The sequence below is a fragment of the Ailuropoda melanoleuca genome, chromosome 1, assembly GCF_002007445.2.
Source record: "Ailuropoda melanoleuca isolate Jingjing chromosome 1, ASM200744v2, whole genome shotgun sequence".
Classification (NCBI taxonomy): Eukaryota; Metazoa; Chordata; class Mammalia; order Carnivora; family Ursidae; genus Ailuropoda; species Ailuropoda melanoleuca.
The window spans coordinates 156,687,927-156,715,660 of record NC_048218.1 but is presented as its reverse complement, the minus strand read 5'-3'; the positions used below and the strand labels follow the sequence as shown (position 1 = coordinate 156,715,660).

The 27,734-nt window shown below is 35.5% G+C and overlaps 1 protein-coding gene across 1 annotated transcript; it reads left to right on the top strand.

Annotated features, from left to right (window-relative positions):
- PRPS1L1 (phosphoribosyl pyrophosphate synthetase 1 like 1) lies at window positions 1–27,541 on the top strand. The gene is made up of 2 exons (XM_002915371.4): window positions 1–152; window positions 26,275–27,541. The coding sequence occupies exon 2, from the start codon at window positions 26,544–26,546 to the stop codon at window positions 27,498–27,500; it is 957 nt and encodes a 318-aa protein (XP_002915417.1). The 5' UTR covers window positions 1–152; window positions 26,275–26,543; the 3' UTR covers window positions 27,501–27,541.
- Window positions 27,542–27,734: the final 193 nt, after the last annotated feature.

Here is a 27,734-nt window from a genome sequence, read left to right as displayed (position 1 = left end):
GCATGAGCTGGAGGAGGAGCAGAGGAAGGAGAGAATCTCAAGCAGACTTCACATCAATCGTGGAGCCCAACACAGGGCCTCATCCCATGACCTCACGACCACAACCCGAGCCAAAACCAAGACTTGGACACTCAACCAGCTGAGCCATCCAGGTATCCCAAGTTCTTGCCTTTCTGATACACAAGGAAAATGGTCCAGATCACTTTATCTTCTGATTAAAAAATATGCTATAAAGCCACATATGAAAGAAGAAATTTAAGGTATGCATTGATCAACAGCTATTTCCTTTAGAACATCAGTAGTGTGTGTGTGTATCATATCCTTTGAAGTGAATTCTTGATTTAAAAAGCATCTGTACAATTTACAATATGTTTACATATGTTATTTCATTTGATCTTTATAACAACCAAGTAAGGGATAAATATATTTAATGTAAAGTAGATATTAATATTTTTTAAAAGTATGTCTTAGAGAACCTAAGGGATTAAGCCAAGTCAAATGGCTACTAAATAGGGGAACCAGATTCAGATTCTAAATAAAATTTGTTCAGTATTCAGTAACCTTTTGTCAAGGGTACGTTATGTACTAAATACTATGTTAAGCTCAAGGGCCAAAATTACTCTTTTCCCTTTAATGGTTTTCAGTCTTGAGGAGATAATAGAAGAACAACAAACTCATTACAATACAATGATAATGGAAATTTCATTCATTCATTCATTCATTCATTCATTCAATATTTGCTGTCCATTGTATCAGTTGGTTCTAGCAAGGAACAATGGCATACTCAAAGTATTTATCTCTGGCTATGGCCTAGTTATGGTCCCAACAGCAAACAGGTGGTACTCTCAAATTAGGATAATTTAAGTAAGGTTTAGTAAAGGCATGGTATATAAGGGTAGAATAGTGCAATTTCCCAGTACTAGTAACAGTGGGCCTATTACTAGCTTGAAGCCTAAGAAATCAAGGTAACAATGCAGTCACTGGAATCTAGGACAGTCCTGTGGAGAGGGCCATGTTGAAAGAGCTGTATCCTTTGATTGCGGAACATCACCAGAATGATACCCAGGGTGGGAGCCAGGAAAATAAAAACACTACATTCACTTTCTTCTGACTCCTGATGAGACTCCCATTGGCTGAAACCAACTGGAAGCAAGGGGTTAAGGGAACCCATAGACGTAGTCCATACAGAGCAGCCTCATAGGGCATCAAAGAGAATGGAGAAGGTAGAATGTGAGTGTGGGGAGGCCAACAGTTCTAGAAGGCAAAAGTGTGAAATCACCTTCACTGGGCTGAAATCAAGGTAAGAGTAGGGCCATGTTCCCTCTGGATATTCTAGAGGAGAATTTGTTACTTGCCTCTTGGTGGCTGCCAGCAGTTCTTAGTTCGTGGTCACATCACTGAAATCTGTGTCTCCACGGTCACAGGACCTTGACTTCTGTGTGTGTAATCTCCCTCTGCCTCCCTTTTACAAGGCCACCCAAAAAATCCAAGATAATTTCCATATCTCAAAATTCTTAAGTTAAACACTAGTGCAAAAACCCCTTTTCCAAACAAAGTAACATTTATAACTTTCGAGGATTATAGTGTGATACGTTGGAGGGACCATCTTTCTATATGCCACTGTCTTCATTTTCCACTGTGAGAAAACAATATATGTAATACCTAAAAATGAAAAATCAAGCAGTAACAACATCATCCTGTTTTTCAGTGAGATGAAGGTAAAATACCCAAAGAATTAGCTAAAAAGGGTAAAATGGTTTACTCTAAGGAGGGGTAAATAAATTCGGAGAAAACATCCTCAACCAGGGCTCCACTAGAGTGAATATTTAAACCTTAGCGCCCTAAAGCAACCACTGTGTGTTACTAATTAACCTCTCTTATGCATCAATGGAGGGTACTATCGCTCTACTATATATAGGAGATTTAAAAAAAAAAAAAAGCAGTCTGTCAAATCCTATTCTGTACAGCCTCGTTCTCTCCTGTAACCCTGGCTGAGAGAGGCATTTGGAGCTGGACGTAAAAGTAAAAGTAAGCTTTTTAAAAAGTAAAATAAAAGGAGAAGGAGTGGAAACAGTATCTTTCAAAGAGTTTCAAAAGTCTAGGCATGAAGAGCAGAAGAGAAAGAGGAAGCTCTGATGGACACACAAGTTTCCTAAAGGAGATGGGAGAGTTTGGTTTGAGACAGGAGAGGCACCCATTCTTTCACAACTGATGAAGAAAGGGAATGGGATAGATGCTGGTAAATTTCAGTGTGTAGCAAGATGTTGAAGAAATTCATACATGATAACTCTTATTTTCTCTGTGTGAAAGAGATTTTGCATAATTCTTTTTTTTTTTTTTAAGATTTTATTTATTTATTTGATAGAGATAGAGACAGCCAGCGAGAGAGGGAACACAAGCAGGGGGAGTGGGAGAGGAAGAAGCAGGCTCATAGCAGAGGGGCCTGATGTGGGGCTCGATCCCATAACGCCGGGATCACGCCCTGAGCCGAAGGCAGATGCTTAACCGCTGTGCCACCCAGGCGCCCCAAGATTTTGCATAATTCTGCTTCACTCCCCACTTTGCTATGACTGCCAGCGATAAAGCGAAGCCATTAGGGTACAAGTCTGGAAGATCACTTTGGCTTTTTAAGCAAGTAATCCACCTTCAGCTTGGTATCTGAGTTAACATCAGCTAATAATCATTTTCTGAAGTGTTCTATTCAATTTCCATCTCTCGCCTCCTAGAAGGAAGAATGTTAGTGGTGAGGAAAGCTGTCAAGTCTCTGATTACTGCCTACAAATGTTATCACTTGCTACTGTTCAACAATGTTCTGATGAAAATATTACTACTAATGGAACAACATGCATATGTTCTAAGGATAGAAATAGTACTGCTACATTCTGTTTGCTTACAAGTAAAGTAAATTAACATTGAATTGAGGTGAAAAGTAATTCCTTGAGCAAAGTTCTCATGAAATTTTAACTCTGAATGCACACATTTCATGGGAGATTGCAAGAGACTTCAGACTTGAACACTTTCCTAAATAAAACTTCATATCTCAGTAGGTGTTATTACGGAATGAAATGAAAGCAGTTAATGCAGCTCCAATTTCATATTTCTGGGTACACTAAATTGTGTTTAGTGTCATAAACTTCCCCAAGGAGCTGACAAAGGACAAGAGATAGAGCCAGGAACCACCATCAAATCAATCTACAAGCAAATTTCATAACAGCCATCTATCCAGTTGTCGTTCTTGAATTCAAACTGAATTTTTTAAAAGCGTGTCCAATATCTTCAATGATAATGACAGTAATGCAAATTTAAATGTAAAAGACTTCTAGCATATAGTGGTATTAAAAAGTAAAGGGTAGGGGCGCCTGGGTGGCACAGCGGTTAAGCGTCTGCCTTGGGCTCAGGGCGTGATCCTGGCATTATGGGATCAAGCCCCGCATCAGGCTCCTCCGCTATGAGCCTGCTTCTTTCTCTCCCACTCCCCCTGCTTGTGTTCCCTCTCTCACTGGCTGTCTCTATCTCTGTCAAATAAATAAATAAAATCTTTAAGAAAAAAAAAAAGTAAAGGGTAGGTAGATGCAAGAATTTTACATGCAATAAGAAATAGCAAAGGAATTTTTAAATTAAAACCGTAGAATTTATAATTATCAAGCATATTAAGCTTTTTCATGTACTTTAATCAGTACTTCCAAAAGTGAGATTCTGTTATAAGGAAATAATTTGATGTATGGATACCACTTATAGGTCAAGATGTTCATCACAGCATTATGTTTAGTTTAGAATTGTTCTTGGTTTTTAGTTTTAAAAGCTAAGAAACAAAGTCTCTATCAATAGGAGAGGGGGATTGGGTAGTGAGGAAAGATTACAGCACATCTATTCAATGGGACTTTATGTAGTCATTACAATTCTTTTTATAATATAATGCCATGCAGCTGCTTAACAGCATAAATAATAGATATATAGATGATAGATAGTAAGATATCCAAAATTTATTAAGTGGTAAATATAGGTTGCCAAACCAAATACAAAATGTGAACCCAGTGTTGCATATTTATAAGATATATGCATATGGGTTTTTGTTTAAACACATAGGCAAAAATTTGGAAGGATGTACACTAAATTTTACTGCATTTATTTGTGTGGTGGAATTACTTTTGTTATATACACTTACATATTATTTGAAATTTCTCTAACATGAATTACTCATATAATGAGAATAGGAAAGAGAAATATCCATTTTTGCTTTAAAAATTATGCTTGCTAGGTGTTTTATTTTTTAATTTTTAAAGAATTTATTTATTTGAGAGCAAGAGAGAGCACAAGCATGAGCAGGGGGAGAGGCAGAGGAAGACAGAAAGGGAGAAGCAGACTCTGCTGAGCAGGGAGCCAAATGCAGGGCTTCGTCCCAGGCCTCTGGGATCATGACCCTAGCTGAAGGCAGACGCTTAACCGACTGAGCCACGCAGGTACCCCTTGCTAGGTGTTTTAAATAACTAAGGAAAATCCACATATAACAGTAAGTGCAAAAGCAGGCTATGCAACTGTATATAAAGTCTCAAATATGTTACAAAAATCCAAAAAATATGCCAAAATGAGTAGTAAGATTTTGAGTGACAATTTTTTCCCGCTCATTTACACTTTCAATTTTTTTTAATTTTTTTTTCAAAATTTCAACAATGAATATTTATTAATTAAAAAGTAAGAAATAGACAAACATAAAGATTCATAGAAAGTATAGAGTTCCATGCAAAAAAACTAGTAACTAATGTTCACCATTGAAAATTTTCCACTGGAATATACTCAGTATGGTGTTTATGACAGGCACTTCCTGCCAAATGTTCATTTATTCCTTTAAAAAAATGATCTTGAAACTTCATAGACTAGAGCTCCCAAATTTCTAGCTTCTGGGCCTAAGTATGGCTAATTCAATCAAGTATGAACAAATCAGTGGCTAAGGTGACTAAGTGTTTAACAAAAGACAGAGCAGTCAGATAATTTGTTCTTCAGCTTTTGTCAATGGATAAATGCAAAGTAGAGATAACAATGTTTTCAAATCAGAGGTTGAAAAAGACGACACTATTGGGACTTAAGAAAACTTAATAAATTGGAGGGAGGGAGTGTAGAGAGGGCAAACATGTGGGACTTATATTAGGTTTTAAAAGATAGACAATATTTGACTAAAATCAGGGAAAGCATTTCATATAGTCATCATGTATGCATAACTGAGTTGAAAATTAACACCTTACCACTTAGATATGCAAAGAAAAAGTTTTCTTGTGATTTACAAGGGTCATAATGTTTATCTTGAGCCTAATTCTGCAGGATATTGGTAGAGAGAGTTAGTACTATAGATGAGGGATGTGAACTTACTAAATGTTGGTTTCTCAGTCTCTTAAACTCTTATTGATGACTAAATATTTTAAGACTAACACTCAGTTTTTCAGCTTTCCTCTGGAGGCAATGGAGGAATAAGTTATTTTATGTAAAAAGAATAGTTGGTGTAATCACAAGGTTGTGAAAGTTCTTAATTGTATTTCTCTCTCCATAGACCGACCATGGTAAAATGGAGGCATGCCATATCCTTTAAATAATGGAATTTAGCCATGCTATCTTTACCAAGAACAGATGTTAATTTGGGAATAGCATAGTCTAAATCTCAGTCTAAAGCCTGTGAATAGAAATGTTTTCTCAATTAGCGAGGCGCCTCCCCCTTCCCATATTGTGAAATGTCACATTTGGTTTCTTCCATCTGAGGGACCCTACAGAGAAATAATCTCTTCTAAGGAGTTATAAGGTACTTTAAATGCTCTTCCCGTGTTTCTCTAAGGAAGAGCCAAGATTCTAGAAATTTCTTTAGGCTTAGTAGTTTGGAAGTGTGGGGAATCAGGGAGACAAGGATGCCAATACCTTTTTTAAGCATCCTCTTCTTCCCATTCAGCTTTCCAACTGTGCTGCCCTTCTGCCTTGCTGACTAGAGGGACTAATTGCTCACCAGTCACTTGGTGGCTCTCAGTTTTGTTTCTTTTCACTAAAGAGAACTCTCCCTGGGCTCTGCCACAAATCCCAAGGAAGGAAGGAGTTGAGGAAAGAAGATCTGGGCTGAAGGATGTGTTATGCCTTGTGATTCATTCAAAATTGCCTTTTGCTTTTGACCTTCATCCACTGTGTCTGGGCCAAGTCTGTGAACTTAGGCTCCCCTGCCACTCAGAATACATTCATTGTGCATCAAGCATACTACCAAAGGGTTTGAGCATAGCTTTTATTGGCCCAGGAGAACAGCGATCAACTCTAACAACTCCAGGAGTTGGCCTTCCCACGAGGCCCTCTGTCCATTTCAGGAAAGACTAGATATGTCTTGATTTCTCCATATCCCAGCCAAAATCTCTCTTTGAGTCACCCACCACTAATCAACTATGTCCTAAGTGTCCATCATCTGTCCTAAGGTCCTGATCTTCAGTTCTAATTGGAATAAAAAAAATGAAAAAGGCATGTCTCTACACTAAAATACATTAGAGGCTAAGGAAGAATTAAAGGCAGACATGGAAACATTTCATCTAAAGACTGGATCATAGAGGGTCTGGGAAGAGGGTGGGTGCTAGAGGTGTCTGGAAGGTAAACTGGGGCTAGATTATGGAAAACCTTTAATTCTGAGTGAAAAAGACAAAATGAGACAAATCTTATTTCTTAAGCAGTGGTATTTCTGTGATTTATGTCAACAGTTTATTTTTGAATCTTAAAAAAAGTTATTTTGGTCACTTTAAATATACCACAGGCACATTTTTAAACTCTTAGATTTTGTTAACACCTGCAGCTTTGTCATTGTACAAAATAAGTCACATTAAATGCTAAGTGGAAAAGCTTAAATTAAGTCTTTCAAGAATAGCCTCATCTGGAAACCAATTCTCATGGTGAGGTTTTGGAACACCACTGCTCTAATACCACACTAATCATTCTTAAATTTGACTCTGTGATAGAACCTCAAGGAAATGTGAAGATTGGAGGCAAATTGCTTGTTGGTCATTCATCAAAATCACTAGTGAGTGTCTATTAACACATGATCTATGCTAGGCGCTATTTAGGACGAAGTTAAAATCATGGTTCACCCTTTTCATATTTACAACCCTAAAAGAAATTTAATTCCAAAAACTCTAATGCCACAAATCAAAGTTCATATTGATTTTCAGCTTATCATCATTAATCTGTTATATGGTCTTCACTTTTTCAAAAATCCTCCAATAATGCTAAATACATTTTAGTTATTAACTTCCTACTCTATTATTTATCTACTGAGCATCAATTATGTGCTTGACCTTTACATATATTACCTAATTTAATCTTCACAACAACCTCAGGAGACAGACTTTACTATCTTCATTTCAAAAAAGTAGCCTGACTCTTAGCAAAGTAACAGGACTTAGTTACACAACTAACAAGAACCCAACCCAATTTTGCCTGATTGCAAACCTGTGTTCCTTCTCCGTCATACATTGTCTGGGCAGCAAGTTAAGAAAATATAACATAGGGGCGCCTGGGTGGCACAGCGGTTAAGCATCTGCCTTCAGCTCAGGGCGTGATCCCGGTGTTATGGGATCGAGCCCCACATCAGGCTCTTCTGCTGTGAGCCTGCTTGTTCCTCTCCCACTCCCCCTGCTTGTGTCCCCTCTCTCGCTGGCTGTCTCTCTGTCAAATAAATAAATAAAATATTTATAAAAAAAAAAAAGAAAATACAACATAGAGAGGATTACAATGAGGACATATACCCATCCTCAAGGGTCATAAATGTTGGCATGTCTGGTTATGCCTAATGGAGTCAGCAAAAAAAATCTCCCCACAGAGAGATGGAGATTTAGGTCCAGATTTAAACAATAAGTCCTTTACTAGATAGAGAAATCAACATGTCAATTTCAAAAACACGTCTGAATGGAAAACCATGTTGGTTTCAGAGACCTTCAGTGAACTGATAATGTTAGAGCACAGAGTACACATGGAAGAATGATACTAAGTGAATTAGCCAGGGAATAAATCATAAAAAAGCATCCTAGAGTTTTGCTTGATGGAAAGATCTTGTTTCCAGAAAATATAAGTTTCATTTAAGGAAACTGTGTGGTTATAACTGAGGTTCCTTTGCTCAAGTTGCTAAATGGAAAACGCGATACCCAGGCAAAAATGATTTGTTCATATATTGAATATTATAATATGCCAGAAACTGTGTGAGGCACTGAGGATACAGAGGTAAGGAAGATACTCTCCAACTTCGGATACGCTACTGTACTTGGTATTGAGGTTGAATCTCCATTCTCCATCCCAGCCCTCCCTCTTGCTATTCTAGGACTGACCTCAGGGCACCTGGGTGGTTCAGTAAGTTAAGCGTCTGCCTTCGGCCCGGGTCATGATCCCCAGGGTCTGTGGATCAAGTCCCATATCAAGCTCTCTGCTCAGTAGGGAGCCCACTTCTCCTTTTCCCTCTGCCTGGTGCTCCCCATGCTTGTGTTCTCTCTCTGTCTGTCAAATAAATAAATAAGAGCTTAAAAAATGCACTTATAATAGGACTGACCTCAGTGACAAGGTTGTAATGATTTTCCAAGTCAGATATAATAATTCCATCTCCCTTTCAAGTGATTGGTCCAGGAAACCAGATTTAAGCCAATCAGAGTCTCTAAATGTCCTTGAGATAATTCTTGTCCATAAGTGGATGCATAATCCAGTTTTTAGGAGACTGATGGGCAGATTGATTGATATGCCACTTTATTCCAAAGAAAGATTTGAGGCAGCCTGTAGATATGCATGCAAAGTAGCAGGATAAAGAATAAACTGATGAAGAATTGAGAATAAGGGGAATAAAAGAATAGCGAACAGCTACTAGAAGGAGCAAATTTGATCCTAACGTTCCTAGGAGAAAAAGCAAAAAAGAAAACATGTATAGTTCTAAGAATCACCAACCCAATTGCATGATAACAATAGCTTGCACTTATTAAGTAGTTATGTTCCAAGCACTGCTGTAAACACTTATGATACATGATTTTATTTAATTCATATTAATTCATTTAATCTACAACACAACTCTATAAGGTGGGTAAAATTTTCATCCCCGCCTTTGAAATGAGAGAAAGTGAAGCCCATAAAGTTTAATTAAATTATTGAAGTCTCAGATTTAATAAGTGACAGCTAAGAAAAAGATAAAAACAAATGTGCTCAGGGGAAGCACAGTAATCTTAATACGTTGTCAGAGAGAAATGCCTCTCAAGGGTCCTTCTAAAGGGAGATTTTTGCATTATAATAGTTAACTTGCTTGTGCAGTAATGCAGAAAATTCCATGGCAGATAAATAAGATTTTTTTTTTAATATAGGGAAAAGTCTTTGAAGAATAAGATTTAGAAGTAAAGTCTGGATCTTCGTATTTCTTCTCAGTAGTTATAATCCTTTTCTCCACCAGATGAGTAAGGTTTCAAGTTTCAAAAATACAGGCTTAAGCTGATTGCGAAATGAATCCTTCACTGGGGACTGGAAAATCTACTCACCTAGCAACTATCGTTCAGAGATACCTACTGTATATATATTTCTAATTTGCTAATTGAGGTTTCCAGTAGAATTACTATTTTGAGAAATATTCTTTCTTAAAATAAATAGAATGCATCATCTTACATGTAGTACCTTCATCATCAGTATCCTGGATTGTTTTCCACTCAGACAATGATTCTGTCATTAGAATCTCTGGTGGTGATTTATTAGGCATGTGGCCCAGGCATATGACCCCTTTTGGTAGTATCCCCTCCCCATACCTGAGTTACTCGAATCCCCACTAGTCTTTCTCCTCCTGGTCATTAAAAGCCATTGTCAGGAATGGATCTGAATAACTTGTTTCCACTAAAGTTAAATACAGGTGAGGCTTAATATCTACTTACATTTTAACCATGGAACAAACCTGAAGGATCCAGACACTGAATGTTGAGATTGTCTGATCTAGCTGACCTAGTCTTTTAAAGAAATATTACAAGTTGAGAAAGGAGAATAAGGAAGAGAGAAGCAAAGGGATTAAGGTTCAAAAGTTACAGTTTATAGTTCAGCGTTTTTCAAATATTATAAGGAAAAATATTTCCTGTAAATGAAGAAGTGAATATTTTCACTATAATATCACAGCATCGTAGATGTTGTAATTTATATTTTTCCTAAAGAATTTCAGACTTACAAAAATGATAAAAAACCAAATTAGCTTTTCCAGACCAGTGCAACTCAATGTCTTATCCACAGATCAATCAATACCTTCTATGAACTCTTTGCTCTTGGTCAGTGGGCCATACAACCATTGAAAATGAAAATGTGAGAGAAATAATTTTAGGGCAGTTTGGCAGAATAAGTTTATGTCTATTCTAACAAATAATTTTAAAAATTGGGTTTTATTGGTCTTTCTAAAAATACCATTTTTCTAGCAATTCATTTATTGTATTTTACAAAAGAATTGGTCTACAATGGACTGAATATTTAAAACAAACCAAAAGAACACTATTCCTTCTCTACAGTTAGTTTGAGAAGCACTAAGCTATAGCATAAATAATTCTGTGTTATGTAGGACACTGTCATATTTTGTTTTAATACAAATAAATGGTACCAGGTGTCAGAGGTTTAAAAGTATTTCCGCTAATTCAACTTTTCTATATGTGTGTGTATGTGTATGAACTAGGAAAAGATTTTCATTCTCTGTGTAATCAAATATATATCCAAGAATTAATATTTGAGAAATACTATAATCAGGTAATAAAAATACTAAATGATAGAAGATGAAGTAATTTTCCAGGAGTTGTTAGAACTCTAACCAAGGAAGGGATGTCTAGTGGGGCTGTTGCATTTTTGGCAAATGGCTGACAATGGAGGAAAAATTAATAGAATCATAAAAAGTTGGAATTCACAGAATCCTACTTCTTCGTTTTGACAGACAAGCTCAGAAAAAGGAAGAAATTGTTGGAACTAAAAAGATGAACTGGTGGGTGAGAACTGCAGTTCCCGTTATATACACAGTTCACATATATAAATACATCTTTGTCACTATTTTGTAATATCCAGAATCAGATAATACTAGAGTGGGAAGAAACCATCACTATGAAATAATACCACTTCTAAATTGTACAAATAAGAAGACCAAACACTTAGGAGGTTAAGCGAGCGTGCCTGAAATTGCTCAGTACTTAGAAAAGGAAGACCAGGAAGATTAGAATTCCAACTATTCTGATTCCCATTTCAGTAATATTATGTGGCACCATGTTATGGGACTACTGTGAGTTACTGTGCTAATTCCTCAGGAAGAGTCTTCTACTCAGTAGTCAAGGTAGTATATTTCATAAGAATGAAGCTTTGCTTTTCTTCCACACATCAATGAAAACATAAGTTTTATTTAACAAATTAAATGATTAACCATAATGATAGGACCAGAGGAATTTTGCCAAATGAAGATGATGCATTTGAGTGAATGATACAATTAATGAAAATCAGAGAATTTCAGGGTTAGAATAAACCTCAACTAATCCATGTATACTCAGTGGAACTACCATCTAGCCTACCCACAAGAAGAATGGTAATGGATCCAAATCTGACATTTCTGTATTTTTGGACTCATAAAAACTGTGCTGATTTATAAAAACAGAAGGTATTCCCTGAATACTTCTATAATCCAGGTACCAAGCTAGCTCTTTATTTAAAAGATTCATAATAACCCTGTGAAGATGATGTTATTATTACCCATTTTACACATGGGATAGTTAAAGATGAGAGAAGTCAGGTAAGTTGTACATGTTACATTGCTTATATGAGATTGGACTTCAATCTGCTTATATACCCTTCATTCATATCTATCATACCATATTGTGGTCTAGCTAGTTAGTCAAGGTGGCATAATAGGCACCCAAGAGTCCCCTGGAGTCAGACTGTCAGGGCTCAAATCCAGCTTTCACTGCATAATAACTGTGACTCTGGGAAAGTTGTTCAACTTCCGTGTACCTACTCTTGTCTGTTCTGTAAAATGGCAGGGGGCTATGGTGAAGATTCTAAGTATTCAGCATATAGTAAGTACTCAGTAATGTTAGCTATTACTACCAAGTTTCAAGGAGCCAACTCAAGTTAAAGTAGGGCTTCTGGTGGGCACAGCAAAATCAATTTACTAACTCTACCATCCCTAATCTTCCTGTCTATAGGCTTTCCACCTAGTGGGAAGAAGGCAATCCAGCTTTATAGTACTTTTCAAAGAAGTTATTCTATTTCTCCTGCTGAGGTAAATAGGCTCAGATATTCTCCATGCTAGAATTTGGTTGGAAGTATCAGCTTCTGATTCTCCCAGGGGTTATCAGGATAACTTTATAAATAAAAAAAGAGAAATATTTGAAGATGGTAATGAAATAATAAATTCATATTCATCATAAGAAACTCTGAATACCATACTTCTAATTAAGAAATGTATTGTTTAGAACAGTGGTTCTCAAAAGTGACATCAGCCTGAAAAGCTCTCAGGGTTCAAGTTGGACTTAGGATGACCCAAAGCCAATTACAGCAGGATCTCTGAGGATGGACCCCTGAGGTATCAGGGTTTTTTGGTTTTGCTTTGTTTTTTAAGCTCCCAGGGGATTCTAATGTGCAGCCAAGGTTGAGAATCACTGCTTTTAATGTTACTGAGTTAAATATATATATATTTCTGAGGTTGAGTCTGGAAATCTGCATTTTCAGAAAACAACCCAGACGACACTGATGATTAGTCATATTGGAAATCACTGATTTAGAACACATGACACTCCAATAAATAGTGAAGGGCCTATATTTACACTTATAAAGTCTGAGGAAATATTGCCAGTGGAGCTTTCAGACAGAAAATATTTGGTAATAGTTTGGATTTCAGCTCATGAAATTGGAAATAGATATTTAAGATCTCATTATTTACGAACCTATAAGCAACATAAAGGAATTGGAGATTTAAGGTGAAATTTAAATATGTATTTCCTGCTTCTATTATATTGAAATCATAACCCTTGATATTGAACCAACATAATTTCTTACCTACCAGAAATTATTTTCATATGCAAATCATATGAAACACAGCCTTTATAATACAGAAGAGACAGCACAAAAATCACAGCTATGTAGCAACCAAGCAAAAACAGTGCTGATTTATGAAACTTCACAGACTTAGAAAATAGAAACAAAGCACTAAATATTCATGAAATCCCATACAGTGCTTGCACATAAGTTACATCTCAGTGATTTGTAACTTAGTTATAGGGGAAAAAATAATAATCTGAGCATATCCAAACATATGGAACCTTTCAAGTGTTAAGTTTCACTAATTTCTTGTCTTACTTTGGTCATAAATTTGGTCTTATTTTGGTCTTATTTGAGTCATAAATAAATTATGAATACGCTGTAAATGGTTGGCCATAATCTAAACTTCCCAAAGAAAAGTAAACAAAAATTTCATCAGCAAGACAAGAGAGTAACTATGGAAAGAAGGATTTAATGAAAATCTTCTCTGATTGCAGTGTTTTTTGAAAGTGGTAAAAGCTCCGGCGCCTGGGTGGCTCAGTTGGTTGGGCATCTGCCTTTGGCTTAGGTCATGATCCCAGAGTCCTGGGATCAAGTCCCTCATCAGGATCCCTGCTCAGTGGGGAGTCTGCTTCTCCCTCCGCCCCTCCCCCTGCTTGTCCTCTCTCTCTCTCATGTTCTCTCAAATAAATATATAAAATCTTTAAAAAATAGTAAAAATGGTAAAAGCTCTTCAAACACACAAAGACACGAGTGAAAGAAGCAAGTAAAATTCTGGCACTCCACAAAACATCATAAACCTACCATGCAAACAGAGTTAAAATAAGAAAACAATCTGTGCCATGTACTCTTTGAATTAATCATAAGTTCAAGAAATAATCTGAGAGCTAATACAATAATCAAGAAAATATTGAATTACATTGAGTTACCTTGCCAATTTTGGTTCCAGTTTCATAACATAATTATCTCAATTTTATTTAACTATACTAATGACAGATGCAGCCTTCAAATACAAACACTATGCTACAATCCACATTTAAAGTAGAAAAATTAGAAATATATCACTGGTGAAATCTAACAACTCAGCCCAAGATCTGTTTATTTATTTCAAACATACTGAGGTTTTAAAAAATATATAATTCAATTAATTGCTAAAAATCACTTCTATTCTTTTTTTTTTTTTTTTGCAACCTGTGATTTTTTTTTTCTTTCAAAGTGTAATAAACCATAATTAACTCCAAGTAGCTCTGGAACACAATGCTGTTTTTTAACAACTGTTAAAGAACTTGTTTAATTAGAAAAAATTTACAATCAAGATATACTCTTTTTTTTGTGCCCGTGAAGGGAGGGTGCTTGTTTTCAAATGGCCTTAGTTTACCTGTGATACAAATGTATGGTCAGAGATAATGTATCACCTCCATTGAAATGCTTTTACTGTTCTTAAAAAAGTGTGATGCTGGGATGTATGAATAGTAGTTAAGTATTAGGAATGTGAGGTGACATAGCCAGTGTAATACACTGGTCAGACCCACATGAGCACCAATTATTTAGATTTAGAAATTTGAGAGATGTAGACAGCAGTAAAAATGATCAAAGCCTATAAAAATAGAAACTCTAATGAAGGCCTTGACAAAATGAGATTATCCAGCAAAGGAATCTTTTAATAATAGTTCTCAAGTATATGAAGAGGATATCAGCTGCTCTTCATCATTATTGAGGAATGAATAAGCAAGAACGAGATTAAACTTTAGGAGAGTAGACTTAAGTGAGATATAACAGAATTTCCCAAATGAGTTATATTTTTAGAAAGAGCAAATCATCAGAAGGGTCTGTGGAATTTCCTTCGCTGGAGATATTTATAAATAAAGCATATTTTTCCTTGTTCAAGATGTCTCAGCGATGTCTTGCTGAGAGAAATAGTCTACTATCATAGACTCTCAAGACAGAAAGATCATGTTTCCCAATCACCATTTACTGCTATAAAATATACTAAAAATGGAGACTGAATATATAGTTATAAGAATTAAATGTTGAAATAGTCAAAAAGATTTTATGATCTATAGTTAAAATATGGTTAATCCCTATTAGATTAACCAAGGAAAATGAGAAACCATTCTCTTTTAGTTAACCAATAATTTTCCACATGGCCATATGGCTAAACTTTTTTTTCAGGGATCGTATCTATCGTTACATATGGAGGGAGCCTGCTACCATAAAGATGCACTAAGATGACGGTGACTTCCTGGCTTTCACCTGACGTAGGAAGTCATGGATAAAGACTCACTCTAGTTCAAGAAGTCAGGTGGAACCATGCACTATTTGAAGAGGCATACCTTCAGCATGTGGCCATCTCATCACAGGTCACTGTAACCGCATGGGAGAGAGAGGGACAGCAATAATTTGCAAGTTCTGCTACACTGTTCTTGCCCCTCCAAGGAGAGGATAAATAGCAATTGAAGAAGAATCTGGAACAGGTCTCCGTGTAGACCAGTTCTGCTATACCTTTTCAAAATTTTCAACATCTATCTATATCCTGTATACACAAACAGCTAACATTTATAAAGTACATGTGATGTACATATAGTACATAAGGCAGTATTATTAATGGTTTATATTTTTTCTACTTATTTAATCCTCACAGTCTTAAGAAGTTGGTACTATTGTTGTTATCCATTTTATAGAAGAGGAAACTTTGGCAAAGATATGTTAAATATTTGTCCAAAGTCACCCAGATATGAAGCTATTGAGGTAGGATTCATACCCAGGAAGTCTAGCACCAGAACCTCTGTGCAAATTCGTAACCTCAAACTGCCTCCCTACAGTTGGATTAAATATACAGGAAATGAGAAATCAACCATTTCCATTCTACTCCTCATACTGGGAAACATCATTAATCACTATTTTTCTAGGCTCCAAACACAGAGCAGGACCCTCCAAAGTTAATGAAAATAAAATATTGCTTTAAAAAAATATGTAATTTTCAAGAAATAAAATAATAGCCTATTGTTATAAATGCATTTATCCACTGGCAAAATCTCTTTTCTTATGTCTATGAAAGGAAGAAAACAGATTGACACTAATAAGCTGTTTCTTGTTTTTCATTGTAGTTTATTTGAAATGAGAGCTCATGAATTGAATTGATAAGAAGTAAATTAACATATAAGGATATGAAGCAGAATGTATTTACACAAAAAGTGACTGCTGGTGAAGTAAACTGCTAAACTCAACAATTGCAAGTAACGTTTAAAAAGACAAATTACTAGAAGTTAGTATATAGAATATACATTCATTATATGCCTTTAGTCTCTCTTATCACCAACCTTAAGTTTATCAGAAATGTAATTATAACCTTGAGTTTAAAGGTCCTAGCAGACATGAGAAAGCCACGTCAGAACTGTAAATATAACTACAATGTCACAAGCTTACACTAGCTAATTCTAAAAATTAACTTTGTCTGAAAGCATCCGATAGCCATTTCTGATAATTCCTCAGACTACAGGTTTCTGTTACTTATACAAGATCCTTCAGATTTGTCCACTCCAGACTCTTCATCAGCTACCGTGGTACAGCCTCTGCTACCACTAATCTTCCTGAGATGGCTTCTCCCCAAGGACAGGTGTTCTTTGCCAGTGGCAGTTGCTGCTTGTTGCCTCTACCATTCTGCCCTCAGGGAGAGAATCTGAGCACAGGCTCATCCTAAATTCCTGATCCAAGAGCTAAGACTGGCTGTCATTATCATAGGTTTCAGTTATATAGACTTCATGGGTCAAGAGTGATGGAAGTTAAGGCCCAAGGCCTGCCCAAGGGGAGTAGTCTCATAAGAGACCGTCTACTCATTAAATTGGGACCCAAAAGGTTTCTATCTTCGGGATAATGGTGAATCAGAAGTAAACCTGCCACCACAGTCCATAGTAGGGAGGGATGACTTGTGAGCAGAGCGGACAGTAGAGAATAGCGTTAGAAAGATGGGTGAAAGGGTTGGGAGGAGGGGATCCCTGAGAAGTTGTTACATCCTCTGGATAGTCCAGGGAAACCTGAGTGCTGCATGTGGTTTCAGGTGGTCCCAGACAAATAGCAGCTCCATGTAGGAGTCAGAAACAAATTCTTCCTGGAAGAAGAAACTTTCATTCTAGACTTCAGGGAATTTCCTCATACAAAATTTCATGTATCATGAAGGTATATAATTAAACATAAGCAAGCAAAAAAGAAAAAAGCCAAAATGGGCAGGAAAAATAGACAGCAGATATTGATTCCAAGAACTTCATACACTGGAGTTACCAGATACATCTTATGACATGTCTATTTTACTAGGCTTAAAAAATTAGTTTGATATAAGAGCTAGTGTGAAGATAGTTTCAGAAAACAAAACTCTGAAAACTGCCCCCTCTAGAATTGAAAACAAAACTAAACGAATGTTTTCAAATGAGAAATACAATAACTAAAATTAAATCTCAATAGATATATACACTTGTTAGAGTAGCCAAAATCTAGAACACTGGCAATACCAAATGCTGGTGAGGATGTGGAGCAATGGGAACTTTTATGCATTGATGGTGAAAATGCAAAATGGTATAGCCACTTTGGAAGACAGTTTGGCAGTTTCTTATAAAACTCAACCCACTCGTACCATATGACCCAGAAATCACACTCCCTGGTATTTACCCAAAGGAGTTGAAACTTTATGCCTACACAAAAACCTCCACATGGATGTTTATAGCAGATTTATTCATAATTGCCAAAGCATGGAAAGAATCAAAACGTCCATCAGTGGATAAATGGATAAATACACTGTGGTCTATCCCAACAATGGAATATTGTTTAACACCAAAAAGAAATGAGCTATCAAGCCATGGAAAGATATGAAGAAAATTTAAATGCATATTAATAAGTGAAAAAAGTCAATCTAAAAAGGCTATGTACTGTGTGATTCCAACAATATGACATTCTGGAAAAGGCAAAACTGTGGAGACACTAAAAAGATCAGTGGTTGTCGGTTGTGAGGGAGGAGAAGAGACAAACAGGCAAAATACTGAGGATTTGGGGGTAGTGAAAATATTCTTTACGATGTTATCATGATGGATATGTGTCATTATACATTTGTCCAGACCTATGGAATGTACAACATCAAGAGTGAACCCTAAGGTAAACTACGGAGTTTGGGTGATGATGATGTGTCAATGTAGGTTCAACCTTCATTTAAAAAAAAGTGTCATTCTGGTGAGTAGTGTTGATAATCAGGGAGGCTAGGCCCACACATCCTCACAATCTCTACCTTCTTCTCATTTTTTTAAACTTAAAACTGCTCTAAAACAACATTTTGAAAAATGACTTCAATGTACTATTTTTACAGCATAATAGACCCAGATTTTAAAAAAAAAGAGTAAGTAAACTGGAAGATAGGTCAGAAGAAGGGAATCAGAATCCAGCATAACAAAACAAAACAAAACATTAGAAAAAAAATCTATGAAAGAGAGATTCATGGAAAATTGAATGAGAGGTATATTTTAAGTGTCATTAGAGTTTCAATAGTAAGCGAGAGAATTGGACAGGGTTAATATTTAAAGAAAAGTAAGAAGAATTTTCTTCTACCACCCAGGAAAAACACCAATCCACAGATTCAAGAAACCAAATGAATCTCAAACATGCAATTACTTTAAAAAATTGCATACCTGGACTCATAACAGTGAATCTACCATAGGAAAGAAAGAAAGAAAGAAAGAAAGAAAGAAAGAAAGAAAGAAAGAAAGAAAGAAAGAAAGAAAGAAAAGGAGAGAAGAGAAAGGAAAGGAAAAGAAAAGAAAAGAGAATGTGTTGTGGTGAGCACTGTGTATTGTGTAAGACTGACAAATCACAGACCTGTACCTCTGAAATAAATAATACATTATATGTGTAAAAAAATAAAATAAAATATACATATGATAATAGAAAAAAATGGTATCTCAATTCATCAAAAAGTTACAAAAAATTTATAAGAAAACCAATAAGCCTCAAAATACAGAAAAATAAAAGATTTATAAAGAGAGACACATATATACCAAAAATCATATTTTTTAAAAAATTTTTCACCAGCAGTAGCCTGAAAATTTACAAAGATGTACTTAAGGCAGAAGGCAAGTGATTCCAAATGGAAATTTAAGATGCAAGAATAAAAGAGGGGCAAAGAGAGTAATACATAGGTAGATATACCTAAATGAACATTGATTATATAAACAACAATAATAATGTGATTGTGGAAGTAAAAAAAAAAAGGAAAATTATAATACCTGGCCACTCTGTGTCAGGAATGGATAAGCTAAGTGAAAGGACATGAAGTTAAATGGCATTTATTAGCAACACAACTAATACATAAACATACAGTAAGGCTAAAACTAAAAGATAGGAAAATATACAAAATACTATTCAAAAGACAGCTAATATAATTAGTAATATTACCACGGGACAAAATAAAATTTACCATTTTAAAGTAAAACTGTTTTTTCTAGTATTGCCTTTTGCCTTTATGTTCAGCAAATTTCAAAACACTTAAATCACACCTAGAACATACATGTTTTCTGCCTATAGTGGAATTAAGCTAGAAGCCATAAACAACAAGATATCAAAATTTCCTATACATTCGTTAATCAAAAAATTAAATAACCCCTGAACAAAGAAGAAACTGCCATTAAAATTGAAAAATAATTTCCCCTGAACATCCACAGAAATACTATGAAAAATTACACACAGAGGCACCTGGCATCATGACCTCAGTGTCCTGAGATCCAGCCCACCCAACCCCCGTTGGGCTCCACCCTCAGTGCAGTCTGCTTGTCCCTCTCCCTCCCCCACCACTTGCTCTCACTTGCTGTCTCTCTCTCTCTCTCTCTCTCGTATAAATAAATAAATAAAGTCTTTTAAAAAAATTGCACACAAATCTTCAGTCAAAACACTACTTAGAAAAATATATATGTAGCTTTAAATATTAATAATAAGCTAAGGATCCATCTTACGAAGTTTAAAAAAAGAACACCAAAATAAACACAAAGAAGAGATGAAACGAAATAATAAAAATAATCTTAAAGTCAACAAACTTTAAAACAAGCATCCAGTGGGGAGCGCATCAACAATTTCAGACATTAGTTTTTTGGGAAGACTGATAAAATTAATAGACTTCTGATGAAATTGATCGAAAAGAACAAGAATAGTTACAAAAACTTTATACTAGAAATGACAAAGAGAATCACGTTAAAGCTGCTGCAGATACTAAAAATAAAATAAGAGGATATTATGAAAAGCACCGAGTCAGTAAATTTGAAAATTAAGAAGAAATAGGAAATTCTATTTTAAAAAAACTTAATAAAACTGACAAAAAAGTAGACATCGGAATATAACCAATAACCTGTAACCTGAATATAACAGATAACCATTAGAGAAATTGAGTAAGCAGTAAAAATATTTTGGCCCAGTTCCACATGTCTTAACTTAAACAAATCTTCCATATGAAGAAAAAGACGAAATGCCTTCCAACTCATACATAGCTAGCATAATCTTGTTTTCCAACTTAATAAGTAAAGACAAGAAAATTATAGGCCAAATTCTCTCATAAAGATACATGAAAAATTCTAATTAAACTATTAGCTAACTAAATCAAGCAATATATTAAAAAGATAATATATCATGATTAAATTGGGTTTATCCCATGAATGTAAGGTTGATTTAACATTAGAAAAGAAATCACTATAATTTACCATATTAAGACGTTAAACACAGGAAAATCATATTATAATCTCAAAAGATTCAGGAAAAGCATTTGTCATAGTTCAAGTCCCTTTCTTGATTAAAGAAAAAAAAAACTTTCAGCAAACTAATAATAGAAAAGACTTTCTTAACTAGTAGAGTATTTTCTGGTAAACTGCAACACACAAACATCATTCATAATGGTAAAATATTAAAAGTCTTTCCTTTTGAGATCTGGAACAATGCAAGAATGACCACTGTCACCATTACTAGTCAATCTGACTTCAAAGACTTGAGCCACTGCCAAAAGGCCAGACGGTGGAAAAGTACAAGGAACAGAAAGAAGAATCACAATTGCCATTTATTTCCAGGTGATATAATGGCTTATAGAGAAACTGCTAAAACCCACAAACAAATTTTAATAATGGACACAATATTTAGAATATCAAGTATATTCCTATGTAACGGTTAGAAAAAAACAATTTTCAATAGATACCATTCAAATCATATAAAAATTAAGTATCTGGAAATATCTAAAAAAACAAAAATATTTATAAAGAAAGACTTCCACAGAAAAATTATGCAAATTTATTTTCATTTTAAAGAGTAATGGAAAGAAATAGTATGTCCACGGATTGGAAATCTCAATATTATAAAGTCAATTTTTCCCCTAAATTGATTCATAGATTTAAATTCCAATAAAAATCTAACAAAAATTTTAGTAGAACTTGAAAGCTGATTCTAAAATTTGAGTGCAAGTATGAAGGGATAAGAATAGCCAAGATACCCTTGAGGAAGAATAATGTGGAGGCCTTAAGGTTTTGCTCATTCTAACACATATTTGATGGAGAAGTTCTTTTGTTTTTGCTTAATTTTTTTAATAAACTGATACACAGTGATTTCTTCCCAAGAGGCAACATCAAATCAAATTGGCCAATATTTACCTAAACAATGTTTAGTATCCTTACGTCAGCCAAGTGGTCTTCAGAGTATGACGGAAAGATCTTTCTCGATGGCAAATACTGTAAGAAACTCAAGGAAGGCAAATTGGATAATAAATAGGAGAGCCTCTTAGTTTTCACCCAGTTTTTACTAGGCTAATAGGTAGAAACTGGTTTTTAGATGTTCAAATGCCTAATGGATTTTTTAAATCCCCAGAATAATAAGAGTTCATATCCTACATGTACTTGTCAAAATATTTCTGAAACATAATACAGGTATTTTAAGTTGAAGTGTATATGTTTATAGTTCTTAAAGAATTACGTGATATTTGAAAGCAAAATTCATACACAGAAAAGGATATGAAGAGAGAAAATCTGAAAGCAAAATAAAAATGCCACATGACAAGGGCTAGAGACAAGAGTCAAAGAGAAATAAATCAACTATACTTTTGATTTCCCAAATGGCAAAATAAATGTCAATGAAATAAACCAGTGGCTCTCAAAAGTGTAGTCACCAGAACGGCAGCGTTAGCATTACCTAGTATCTTAGTAGAAACACAAAGCCTATGGCTCCACTCAAGACCTACTGATCCCGAACTGTGGCGACAGGGCTCAGGAATGTATATTCTAACAATCCCTCCTGGAGACCCTGATGTCCTTCAAGTTTGAGAACCAATGAACCATTCCAAACCATACCTTGCTAATTTTTTACTTATGTGAATGGACAATTGGTCTTAATGTTTATTATGAGGATTAAATAAATGGTCACAACTGAAAAGAAAAAAATAAAATTTCTTTAAAACAGGTTTGAATAGCATAAATGGACCTTGTGTTTTGTCAAAATATAATTAATGTATCTTTTCACTAATTTCATGAAACTAATATTCTACACAAGTAGAGAAAGATCTATCATCAAAACCTGCTTTAAAAGTCTTAAAAATATCTCATGTAACTATTAGGGAGATATTTCTCATTTGCAATTTCCTAATTATGGAACCTCTCCATATACTGCTTCATCTATCATTGCAAATATATATAATTTAGCACAAGTAACATCATTTTTATTCCAAGATTATTATTTCATACTAGGATTTTCAAGTTCTCCAGAATTTTTTTTAATTTGAAAGTGTTTCAAAAATACCCTCATGAGTCTACAATAATACACTCAGAATTAAAGTGACATTTCTGAATCACAAAATTTTCTCCTTTTCTCCTATTTGTTTCACACAGCTTTGTCCACCTAATCACTATCTTCACATCTATTGTATAAAATGACAGATTTCCAACTAAAAGCTCAGTAAACGCACACAGTAGTCAACTTTAATTGTAAAAAATTACAAAACAAACTTTAAAGCATTTCTACCAATGTGAAGCTCTGTGGGAAATTTTCTCAAAGTATTGTGGATGATTATTATGAGCAAAATAAATGAGGTAAGGTAATGTTACAATAACGATCTGGAACTGTGAGTCAAATGAGTAAGATTAAAGGCACAAAGAAATTCTTCCTAATAAACAAGCAGATAACTGCTGGAAAGAAAAATATGTTCCTTGTTTGAAATTAACTGCCAAACATTCTCAACCTACACAGAGCTGTCATAAAGGACAACTAAATCTGTCCTTGTTTGTAACATGTGTTGTGACAAGATTTGACAGTTTATCAAAGAACTATAATTGCCACCTAAACACCTAGCATTTTGTCAACTGCAAGTATGTTTAGTGAAAGCATTTATTTTACTCAAAATACAACAACTGTTTTTCTCTACTTTCTAGAAGAATTGACTGTATTTCTTTTCTCCTTAGCTGATCAAGCTGCATCAGGGCTCTCTCTGAATTATTTATGTTGGAATTGGGAAGGGTAAAAGAATAATCAGTAAAGCAAGAAATTATTTCCAAGGTAATATATACATGTTCTGGATATTGACTCAAAAGACCTTCAAAATATAGCAATTCTCACGGATCTGTAGAGATGACACTTAAATATGCTTGCCTTGGGTAGGAGAAAGATAAGCATTTTCTCTATACCACAAATTATTTATCCAGAGTAATTTATTAAGATATGATGTCTTAAATACAGAGAATGTGTTCTTCAGTAGGCATTATTCCTACCTGTAACTTCTGTTTGAAACAGCCAATGATAAGATAGATGTTTTTCTCAACCTACAGAGACCAGAGTAAACAGGAGTTAAATACCCTTACAATAGATTCACATTAACAGAAATGTCAGAGTAATAAAGATATTTCCATGACACTGCCAATCATTGATTTCTTTCAGGAAATATTTTTTTTAAGAATTTTCCAGTCTCAGGTTTGGGTCTTTGTTCTTTGTTGTAGTTGTTTGATAATTAAAAAATAACAGTTTTAGGCAAAAGTTTCTGCATGACTTTTAAATTTTCCCTTCATTCTCATAAACCTCAAAGAAAAACGATATAGTGAGAAAAGCCCTATTTGGAAATTCAGGAATCCCATATTTTAGTGCATACTCTGCCTCTAATTAGCTGTTTGATCCCAGACAAGTTGCTTCATTTTTCTGGGCCTCAGCTCTCTGTCTGTGAATCAGGATGTTGGACTGGAAGGTCTTGAAGGCCATTTCCATCTTTAACATTTTACGATTTTAGACAAATCCCTGGAACTATGAGGTGTTGCAACAGCCAGAACTTGGAGCAAAAATAGCAGCAAGACAAAAATTTCTCCTACTTAACACCTCAAGGAAAATGCAACCAACTATGTGTTTTTAATGTTTACATTAGCATTCAGTCCTATTTAGGTAATAATAAGTCTATTTAAAAATCTGTTTTGTTTTTCTTTAAAAAGTGAAAAATGTGTGACACATTGAGAACACTAAGAGAAAAATCATTTTAATTGAAGCTGCAAGTACTTTTTAGTGCAGCTAAATTAAGCCACAGAATTTTCTTTAGAAATCACTGTATGTAGTCAGGCTGAGGATGAGAATTATATAGTATAGATGGGTCTGCTGATTTTATGATAGGAAGAAACATGAATGGAGGGTTGTGGATAGGAATGAGCTGGCATGCACTGTCAACCACGAAGAGTTTGAATTGAGAATTGGGGAGATGTTGATGCTGGGGAGAGATGTGGTTGGATCAGCAGCAGGACATTTTGATTTAGTCTTTTTGACGTAGCTGTTTACATGCTTTATAATAATAGCTCATTTAATATAAATATACTTTTTTTTTCTAGTAAAGTGATGTGTTTCACAGACATTGCCAAATCTTACCCATTTCTGTTGCCTACTCCATCCAATTCCCGAGCTTATCCCATCCATGAAACCAACTCAGTGGGGGAGCTCAAAAGTAGGCTGCGAAAATATATTCAACAAATTATTTAGTAATTTCAAAATACGAAAAAAATGGTTATTTGACTTCAGGCTAAAGCAAAATGTTTCAGAACCAAATGTCAGACACACAATTAGCAGGATAAAAATGTATGCTGTATATCTGATGCCTCCATTATTTTTAGGACACAGTTCGTTATTGAAATTCCTGGTATCTGTGGTCCCTTCCACTTCTTTCCCCATTACTCTAACCTCCAATGCACTTTAGAAGCTATGTACGTAAAATTTGCTAACACTTAATCATCTTATATATTTTATTAGTGTTTTTTTAATTATAAAAGTAATGGAAGTTCAAATACTACGTTGATAGATGGCAATAATATGTGACAGTCCTCATTCATCCCAAACTCCCACCTATCTACTCCCCTCTCCAAAGATAATCATAATAAAAAGAACCTCCACAATAATTTGATGTTTAAACTATTACTTTTAAATACGTAAATTTCATATTTTGCATATTGTTTTGACTGGGTTTTTTACACTTAGAAATATCTTGGGGTATTTCCATATGACTACACATAAATCAGTTTCTTTAATGACTGCTTATGTGACAATTTACATTACATGATAATACATTATATGATTATATATATGATATATATTATATATGTGACATTTAATTATATATATGATATATATGATAATTTGCCTATTGATAGACATTTATTAGTTTCCAGATTTTGCTCTTATATTTGCTATTATATGTAAGTAATTCTAGAGAGATTACTATTTGTCAGTCTTATATTCTGTGAATGGTACAACGCTTGACACACAGAATACCTCAGGAAATATTGACAGAATGAATTAATACAGCAACAAATAACATCAATACATTTTGGGGGTGCCTGTGAATATTTCTATTGAGTAGATTCCTAGAAGTAGATACATCCAGTCAAAGGTTATACAAAACAAAATTCCCCTTACAAAATTTACACACTTACACATTCTATTACAATAGAGAAGTTATCTATCTTATAGTTTTGGCCCACCTGATGTGTAAAAATATTTGGCATTTTCCTGATTACTAGTATTTTTTCATATGTTTATTACTTCCTCTCCGCCGACCCCCACCCCTTAATTGTCTATTTATACTACTTCCAAACTGTTTTGGTCATCTTTTTCCATACTCGATTGGAAAGAACACTGCCTAAAATATAGTTTCGACATTTTCTCCAGTCTGTAACTTTTCTTTTAAACGTGTACATCTTTTACGCTGCAGAAGTTTTACATTTTTATGTGTTTGACTTCACTTCGCAGCCCTAGGATAGAAGGTACTGATAGAAGATAAAAAAATCCATGAACTGAAGAAAGACTTGATTTTTTAGTTTAAAAGCGTGAGGTGGGTGCCAAACAGCAACTTTTCCTGAAGACCCGAGGTCAACGAAGAGCGGCTCGCAGCCGGAAGTGGGACTATAACCGCCCAGTAAAAACCGGAAGTCCGTCTTTAGTCTGTGGTCTGACGTCGGTTGGGATCCTGGCAGTCGTGGTGATCACTCGAGGAAGAGTGCCTGGAGAGATTGACCAAAATGCCAAATATCAAAATCTTTGGTGGCAGTTCCCACCAGGACTTATCTCAGAAAATCGCCAACCGCCTGGGCCTGGAGCTGGGCAAGGTGGTGACCAAGAAATTCAGCAACCAGGAGACCTGTGTGGAAATTGGGGAAAGTGTGCGAGGAGAAGATGTCTACATAGTGCAGAGTGGTTGTGGTGAAATCAACGACAGCCTAATGGAGCTTTTGATTATGATTAACGCCTGCAAGATCGCTTCAGCCAGCCGGGTTACCGCAGTCATCCCATGCTTCCCTTATGCCCGGCAGGATAAGAAGGATAAGAGCCGGGCCCCAATATCCGCCAAGCTTGTTGCTAATATGCTGTCTATAGCAGGTGCAGATCATATCATCACCATGGATTTACATGCTTCCCAAATTCAGGGCTTTTTTGATATCCCAGTAGACAATTTGTATGCGGAGCCAGCTGTCCTGAAGTGGATAAGGGAGAATGTCTCCGAGTGGAGGAACTGCATTGTTGTCTCACCAGACGCTGGTGGAGCTAAGAGAGTGACCTCCATTACAGACAGGTTGAACGTGGACTTCGCCTTGATTCACAAAGAACGGAAGAAGGCCAATGAAGTGGATCGCATGGTGCTAGTGGGAGACGTGAGGGATCGTGTGGCTATCCTTGTGGATGACATGGCTGATACCTGTGGCACAATCTGCCATGCAGCTGACAAACTGCTCTCAGCTGGAGCCACCAGAGTTTATGCGATCTTGACTCACGGAATCTTTTCTGGCCCGGCTATTGCTCGCATCAACAATGCATGCTTTGAAGCAGTAGTAGTCACCAATACCATACCTCAGGAGGATAAGATGAAGCATTGCTCCAAAATACAGGTGATCGACATCTCCATGATCCTTGCAGAAGCCATCAGGAGAACTCACAATGGCGAATCTGTTTCCTACCTATTCAGCCATGTCCCTTTATAGAATAACTTTGGGTCATTCTATTTTAAAATAAGATAAAATAAAAATACAAACATACCCTGCCCCTTGTTTTTTTCTTGGAATTTGATGGAAAGGTCAGTAGAAGACCCAGCTTGCTGGGCTGTGACTTTTTACATCCCACATCAGGTATATTAGAGTTTATTAGAGTTTATCTTAAATTGAGGAAAGACAGATTGAGGATAATTGCTGGGATTTCCTCTCTGGGTTGTCTCATTC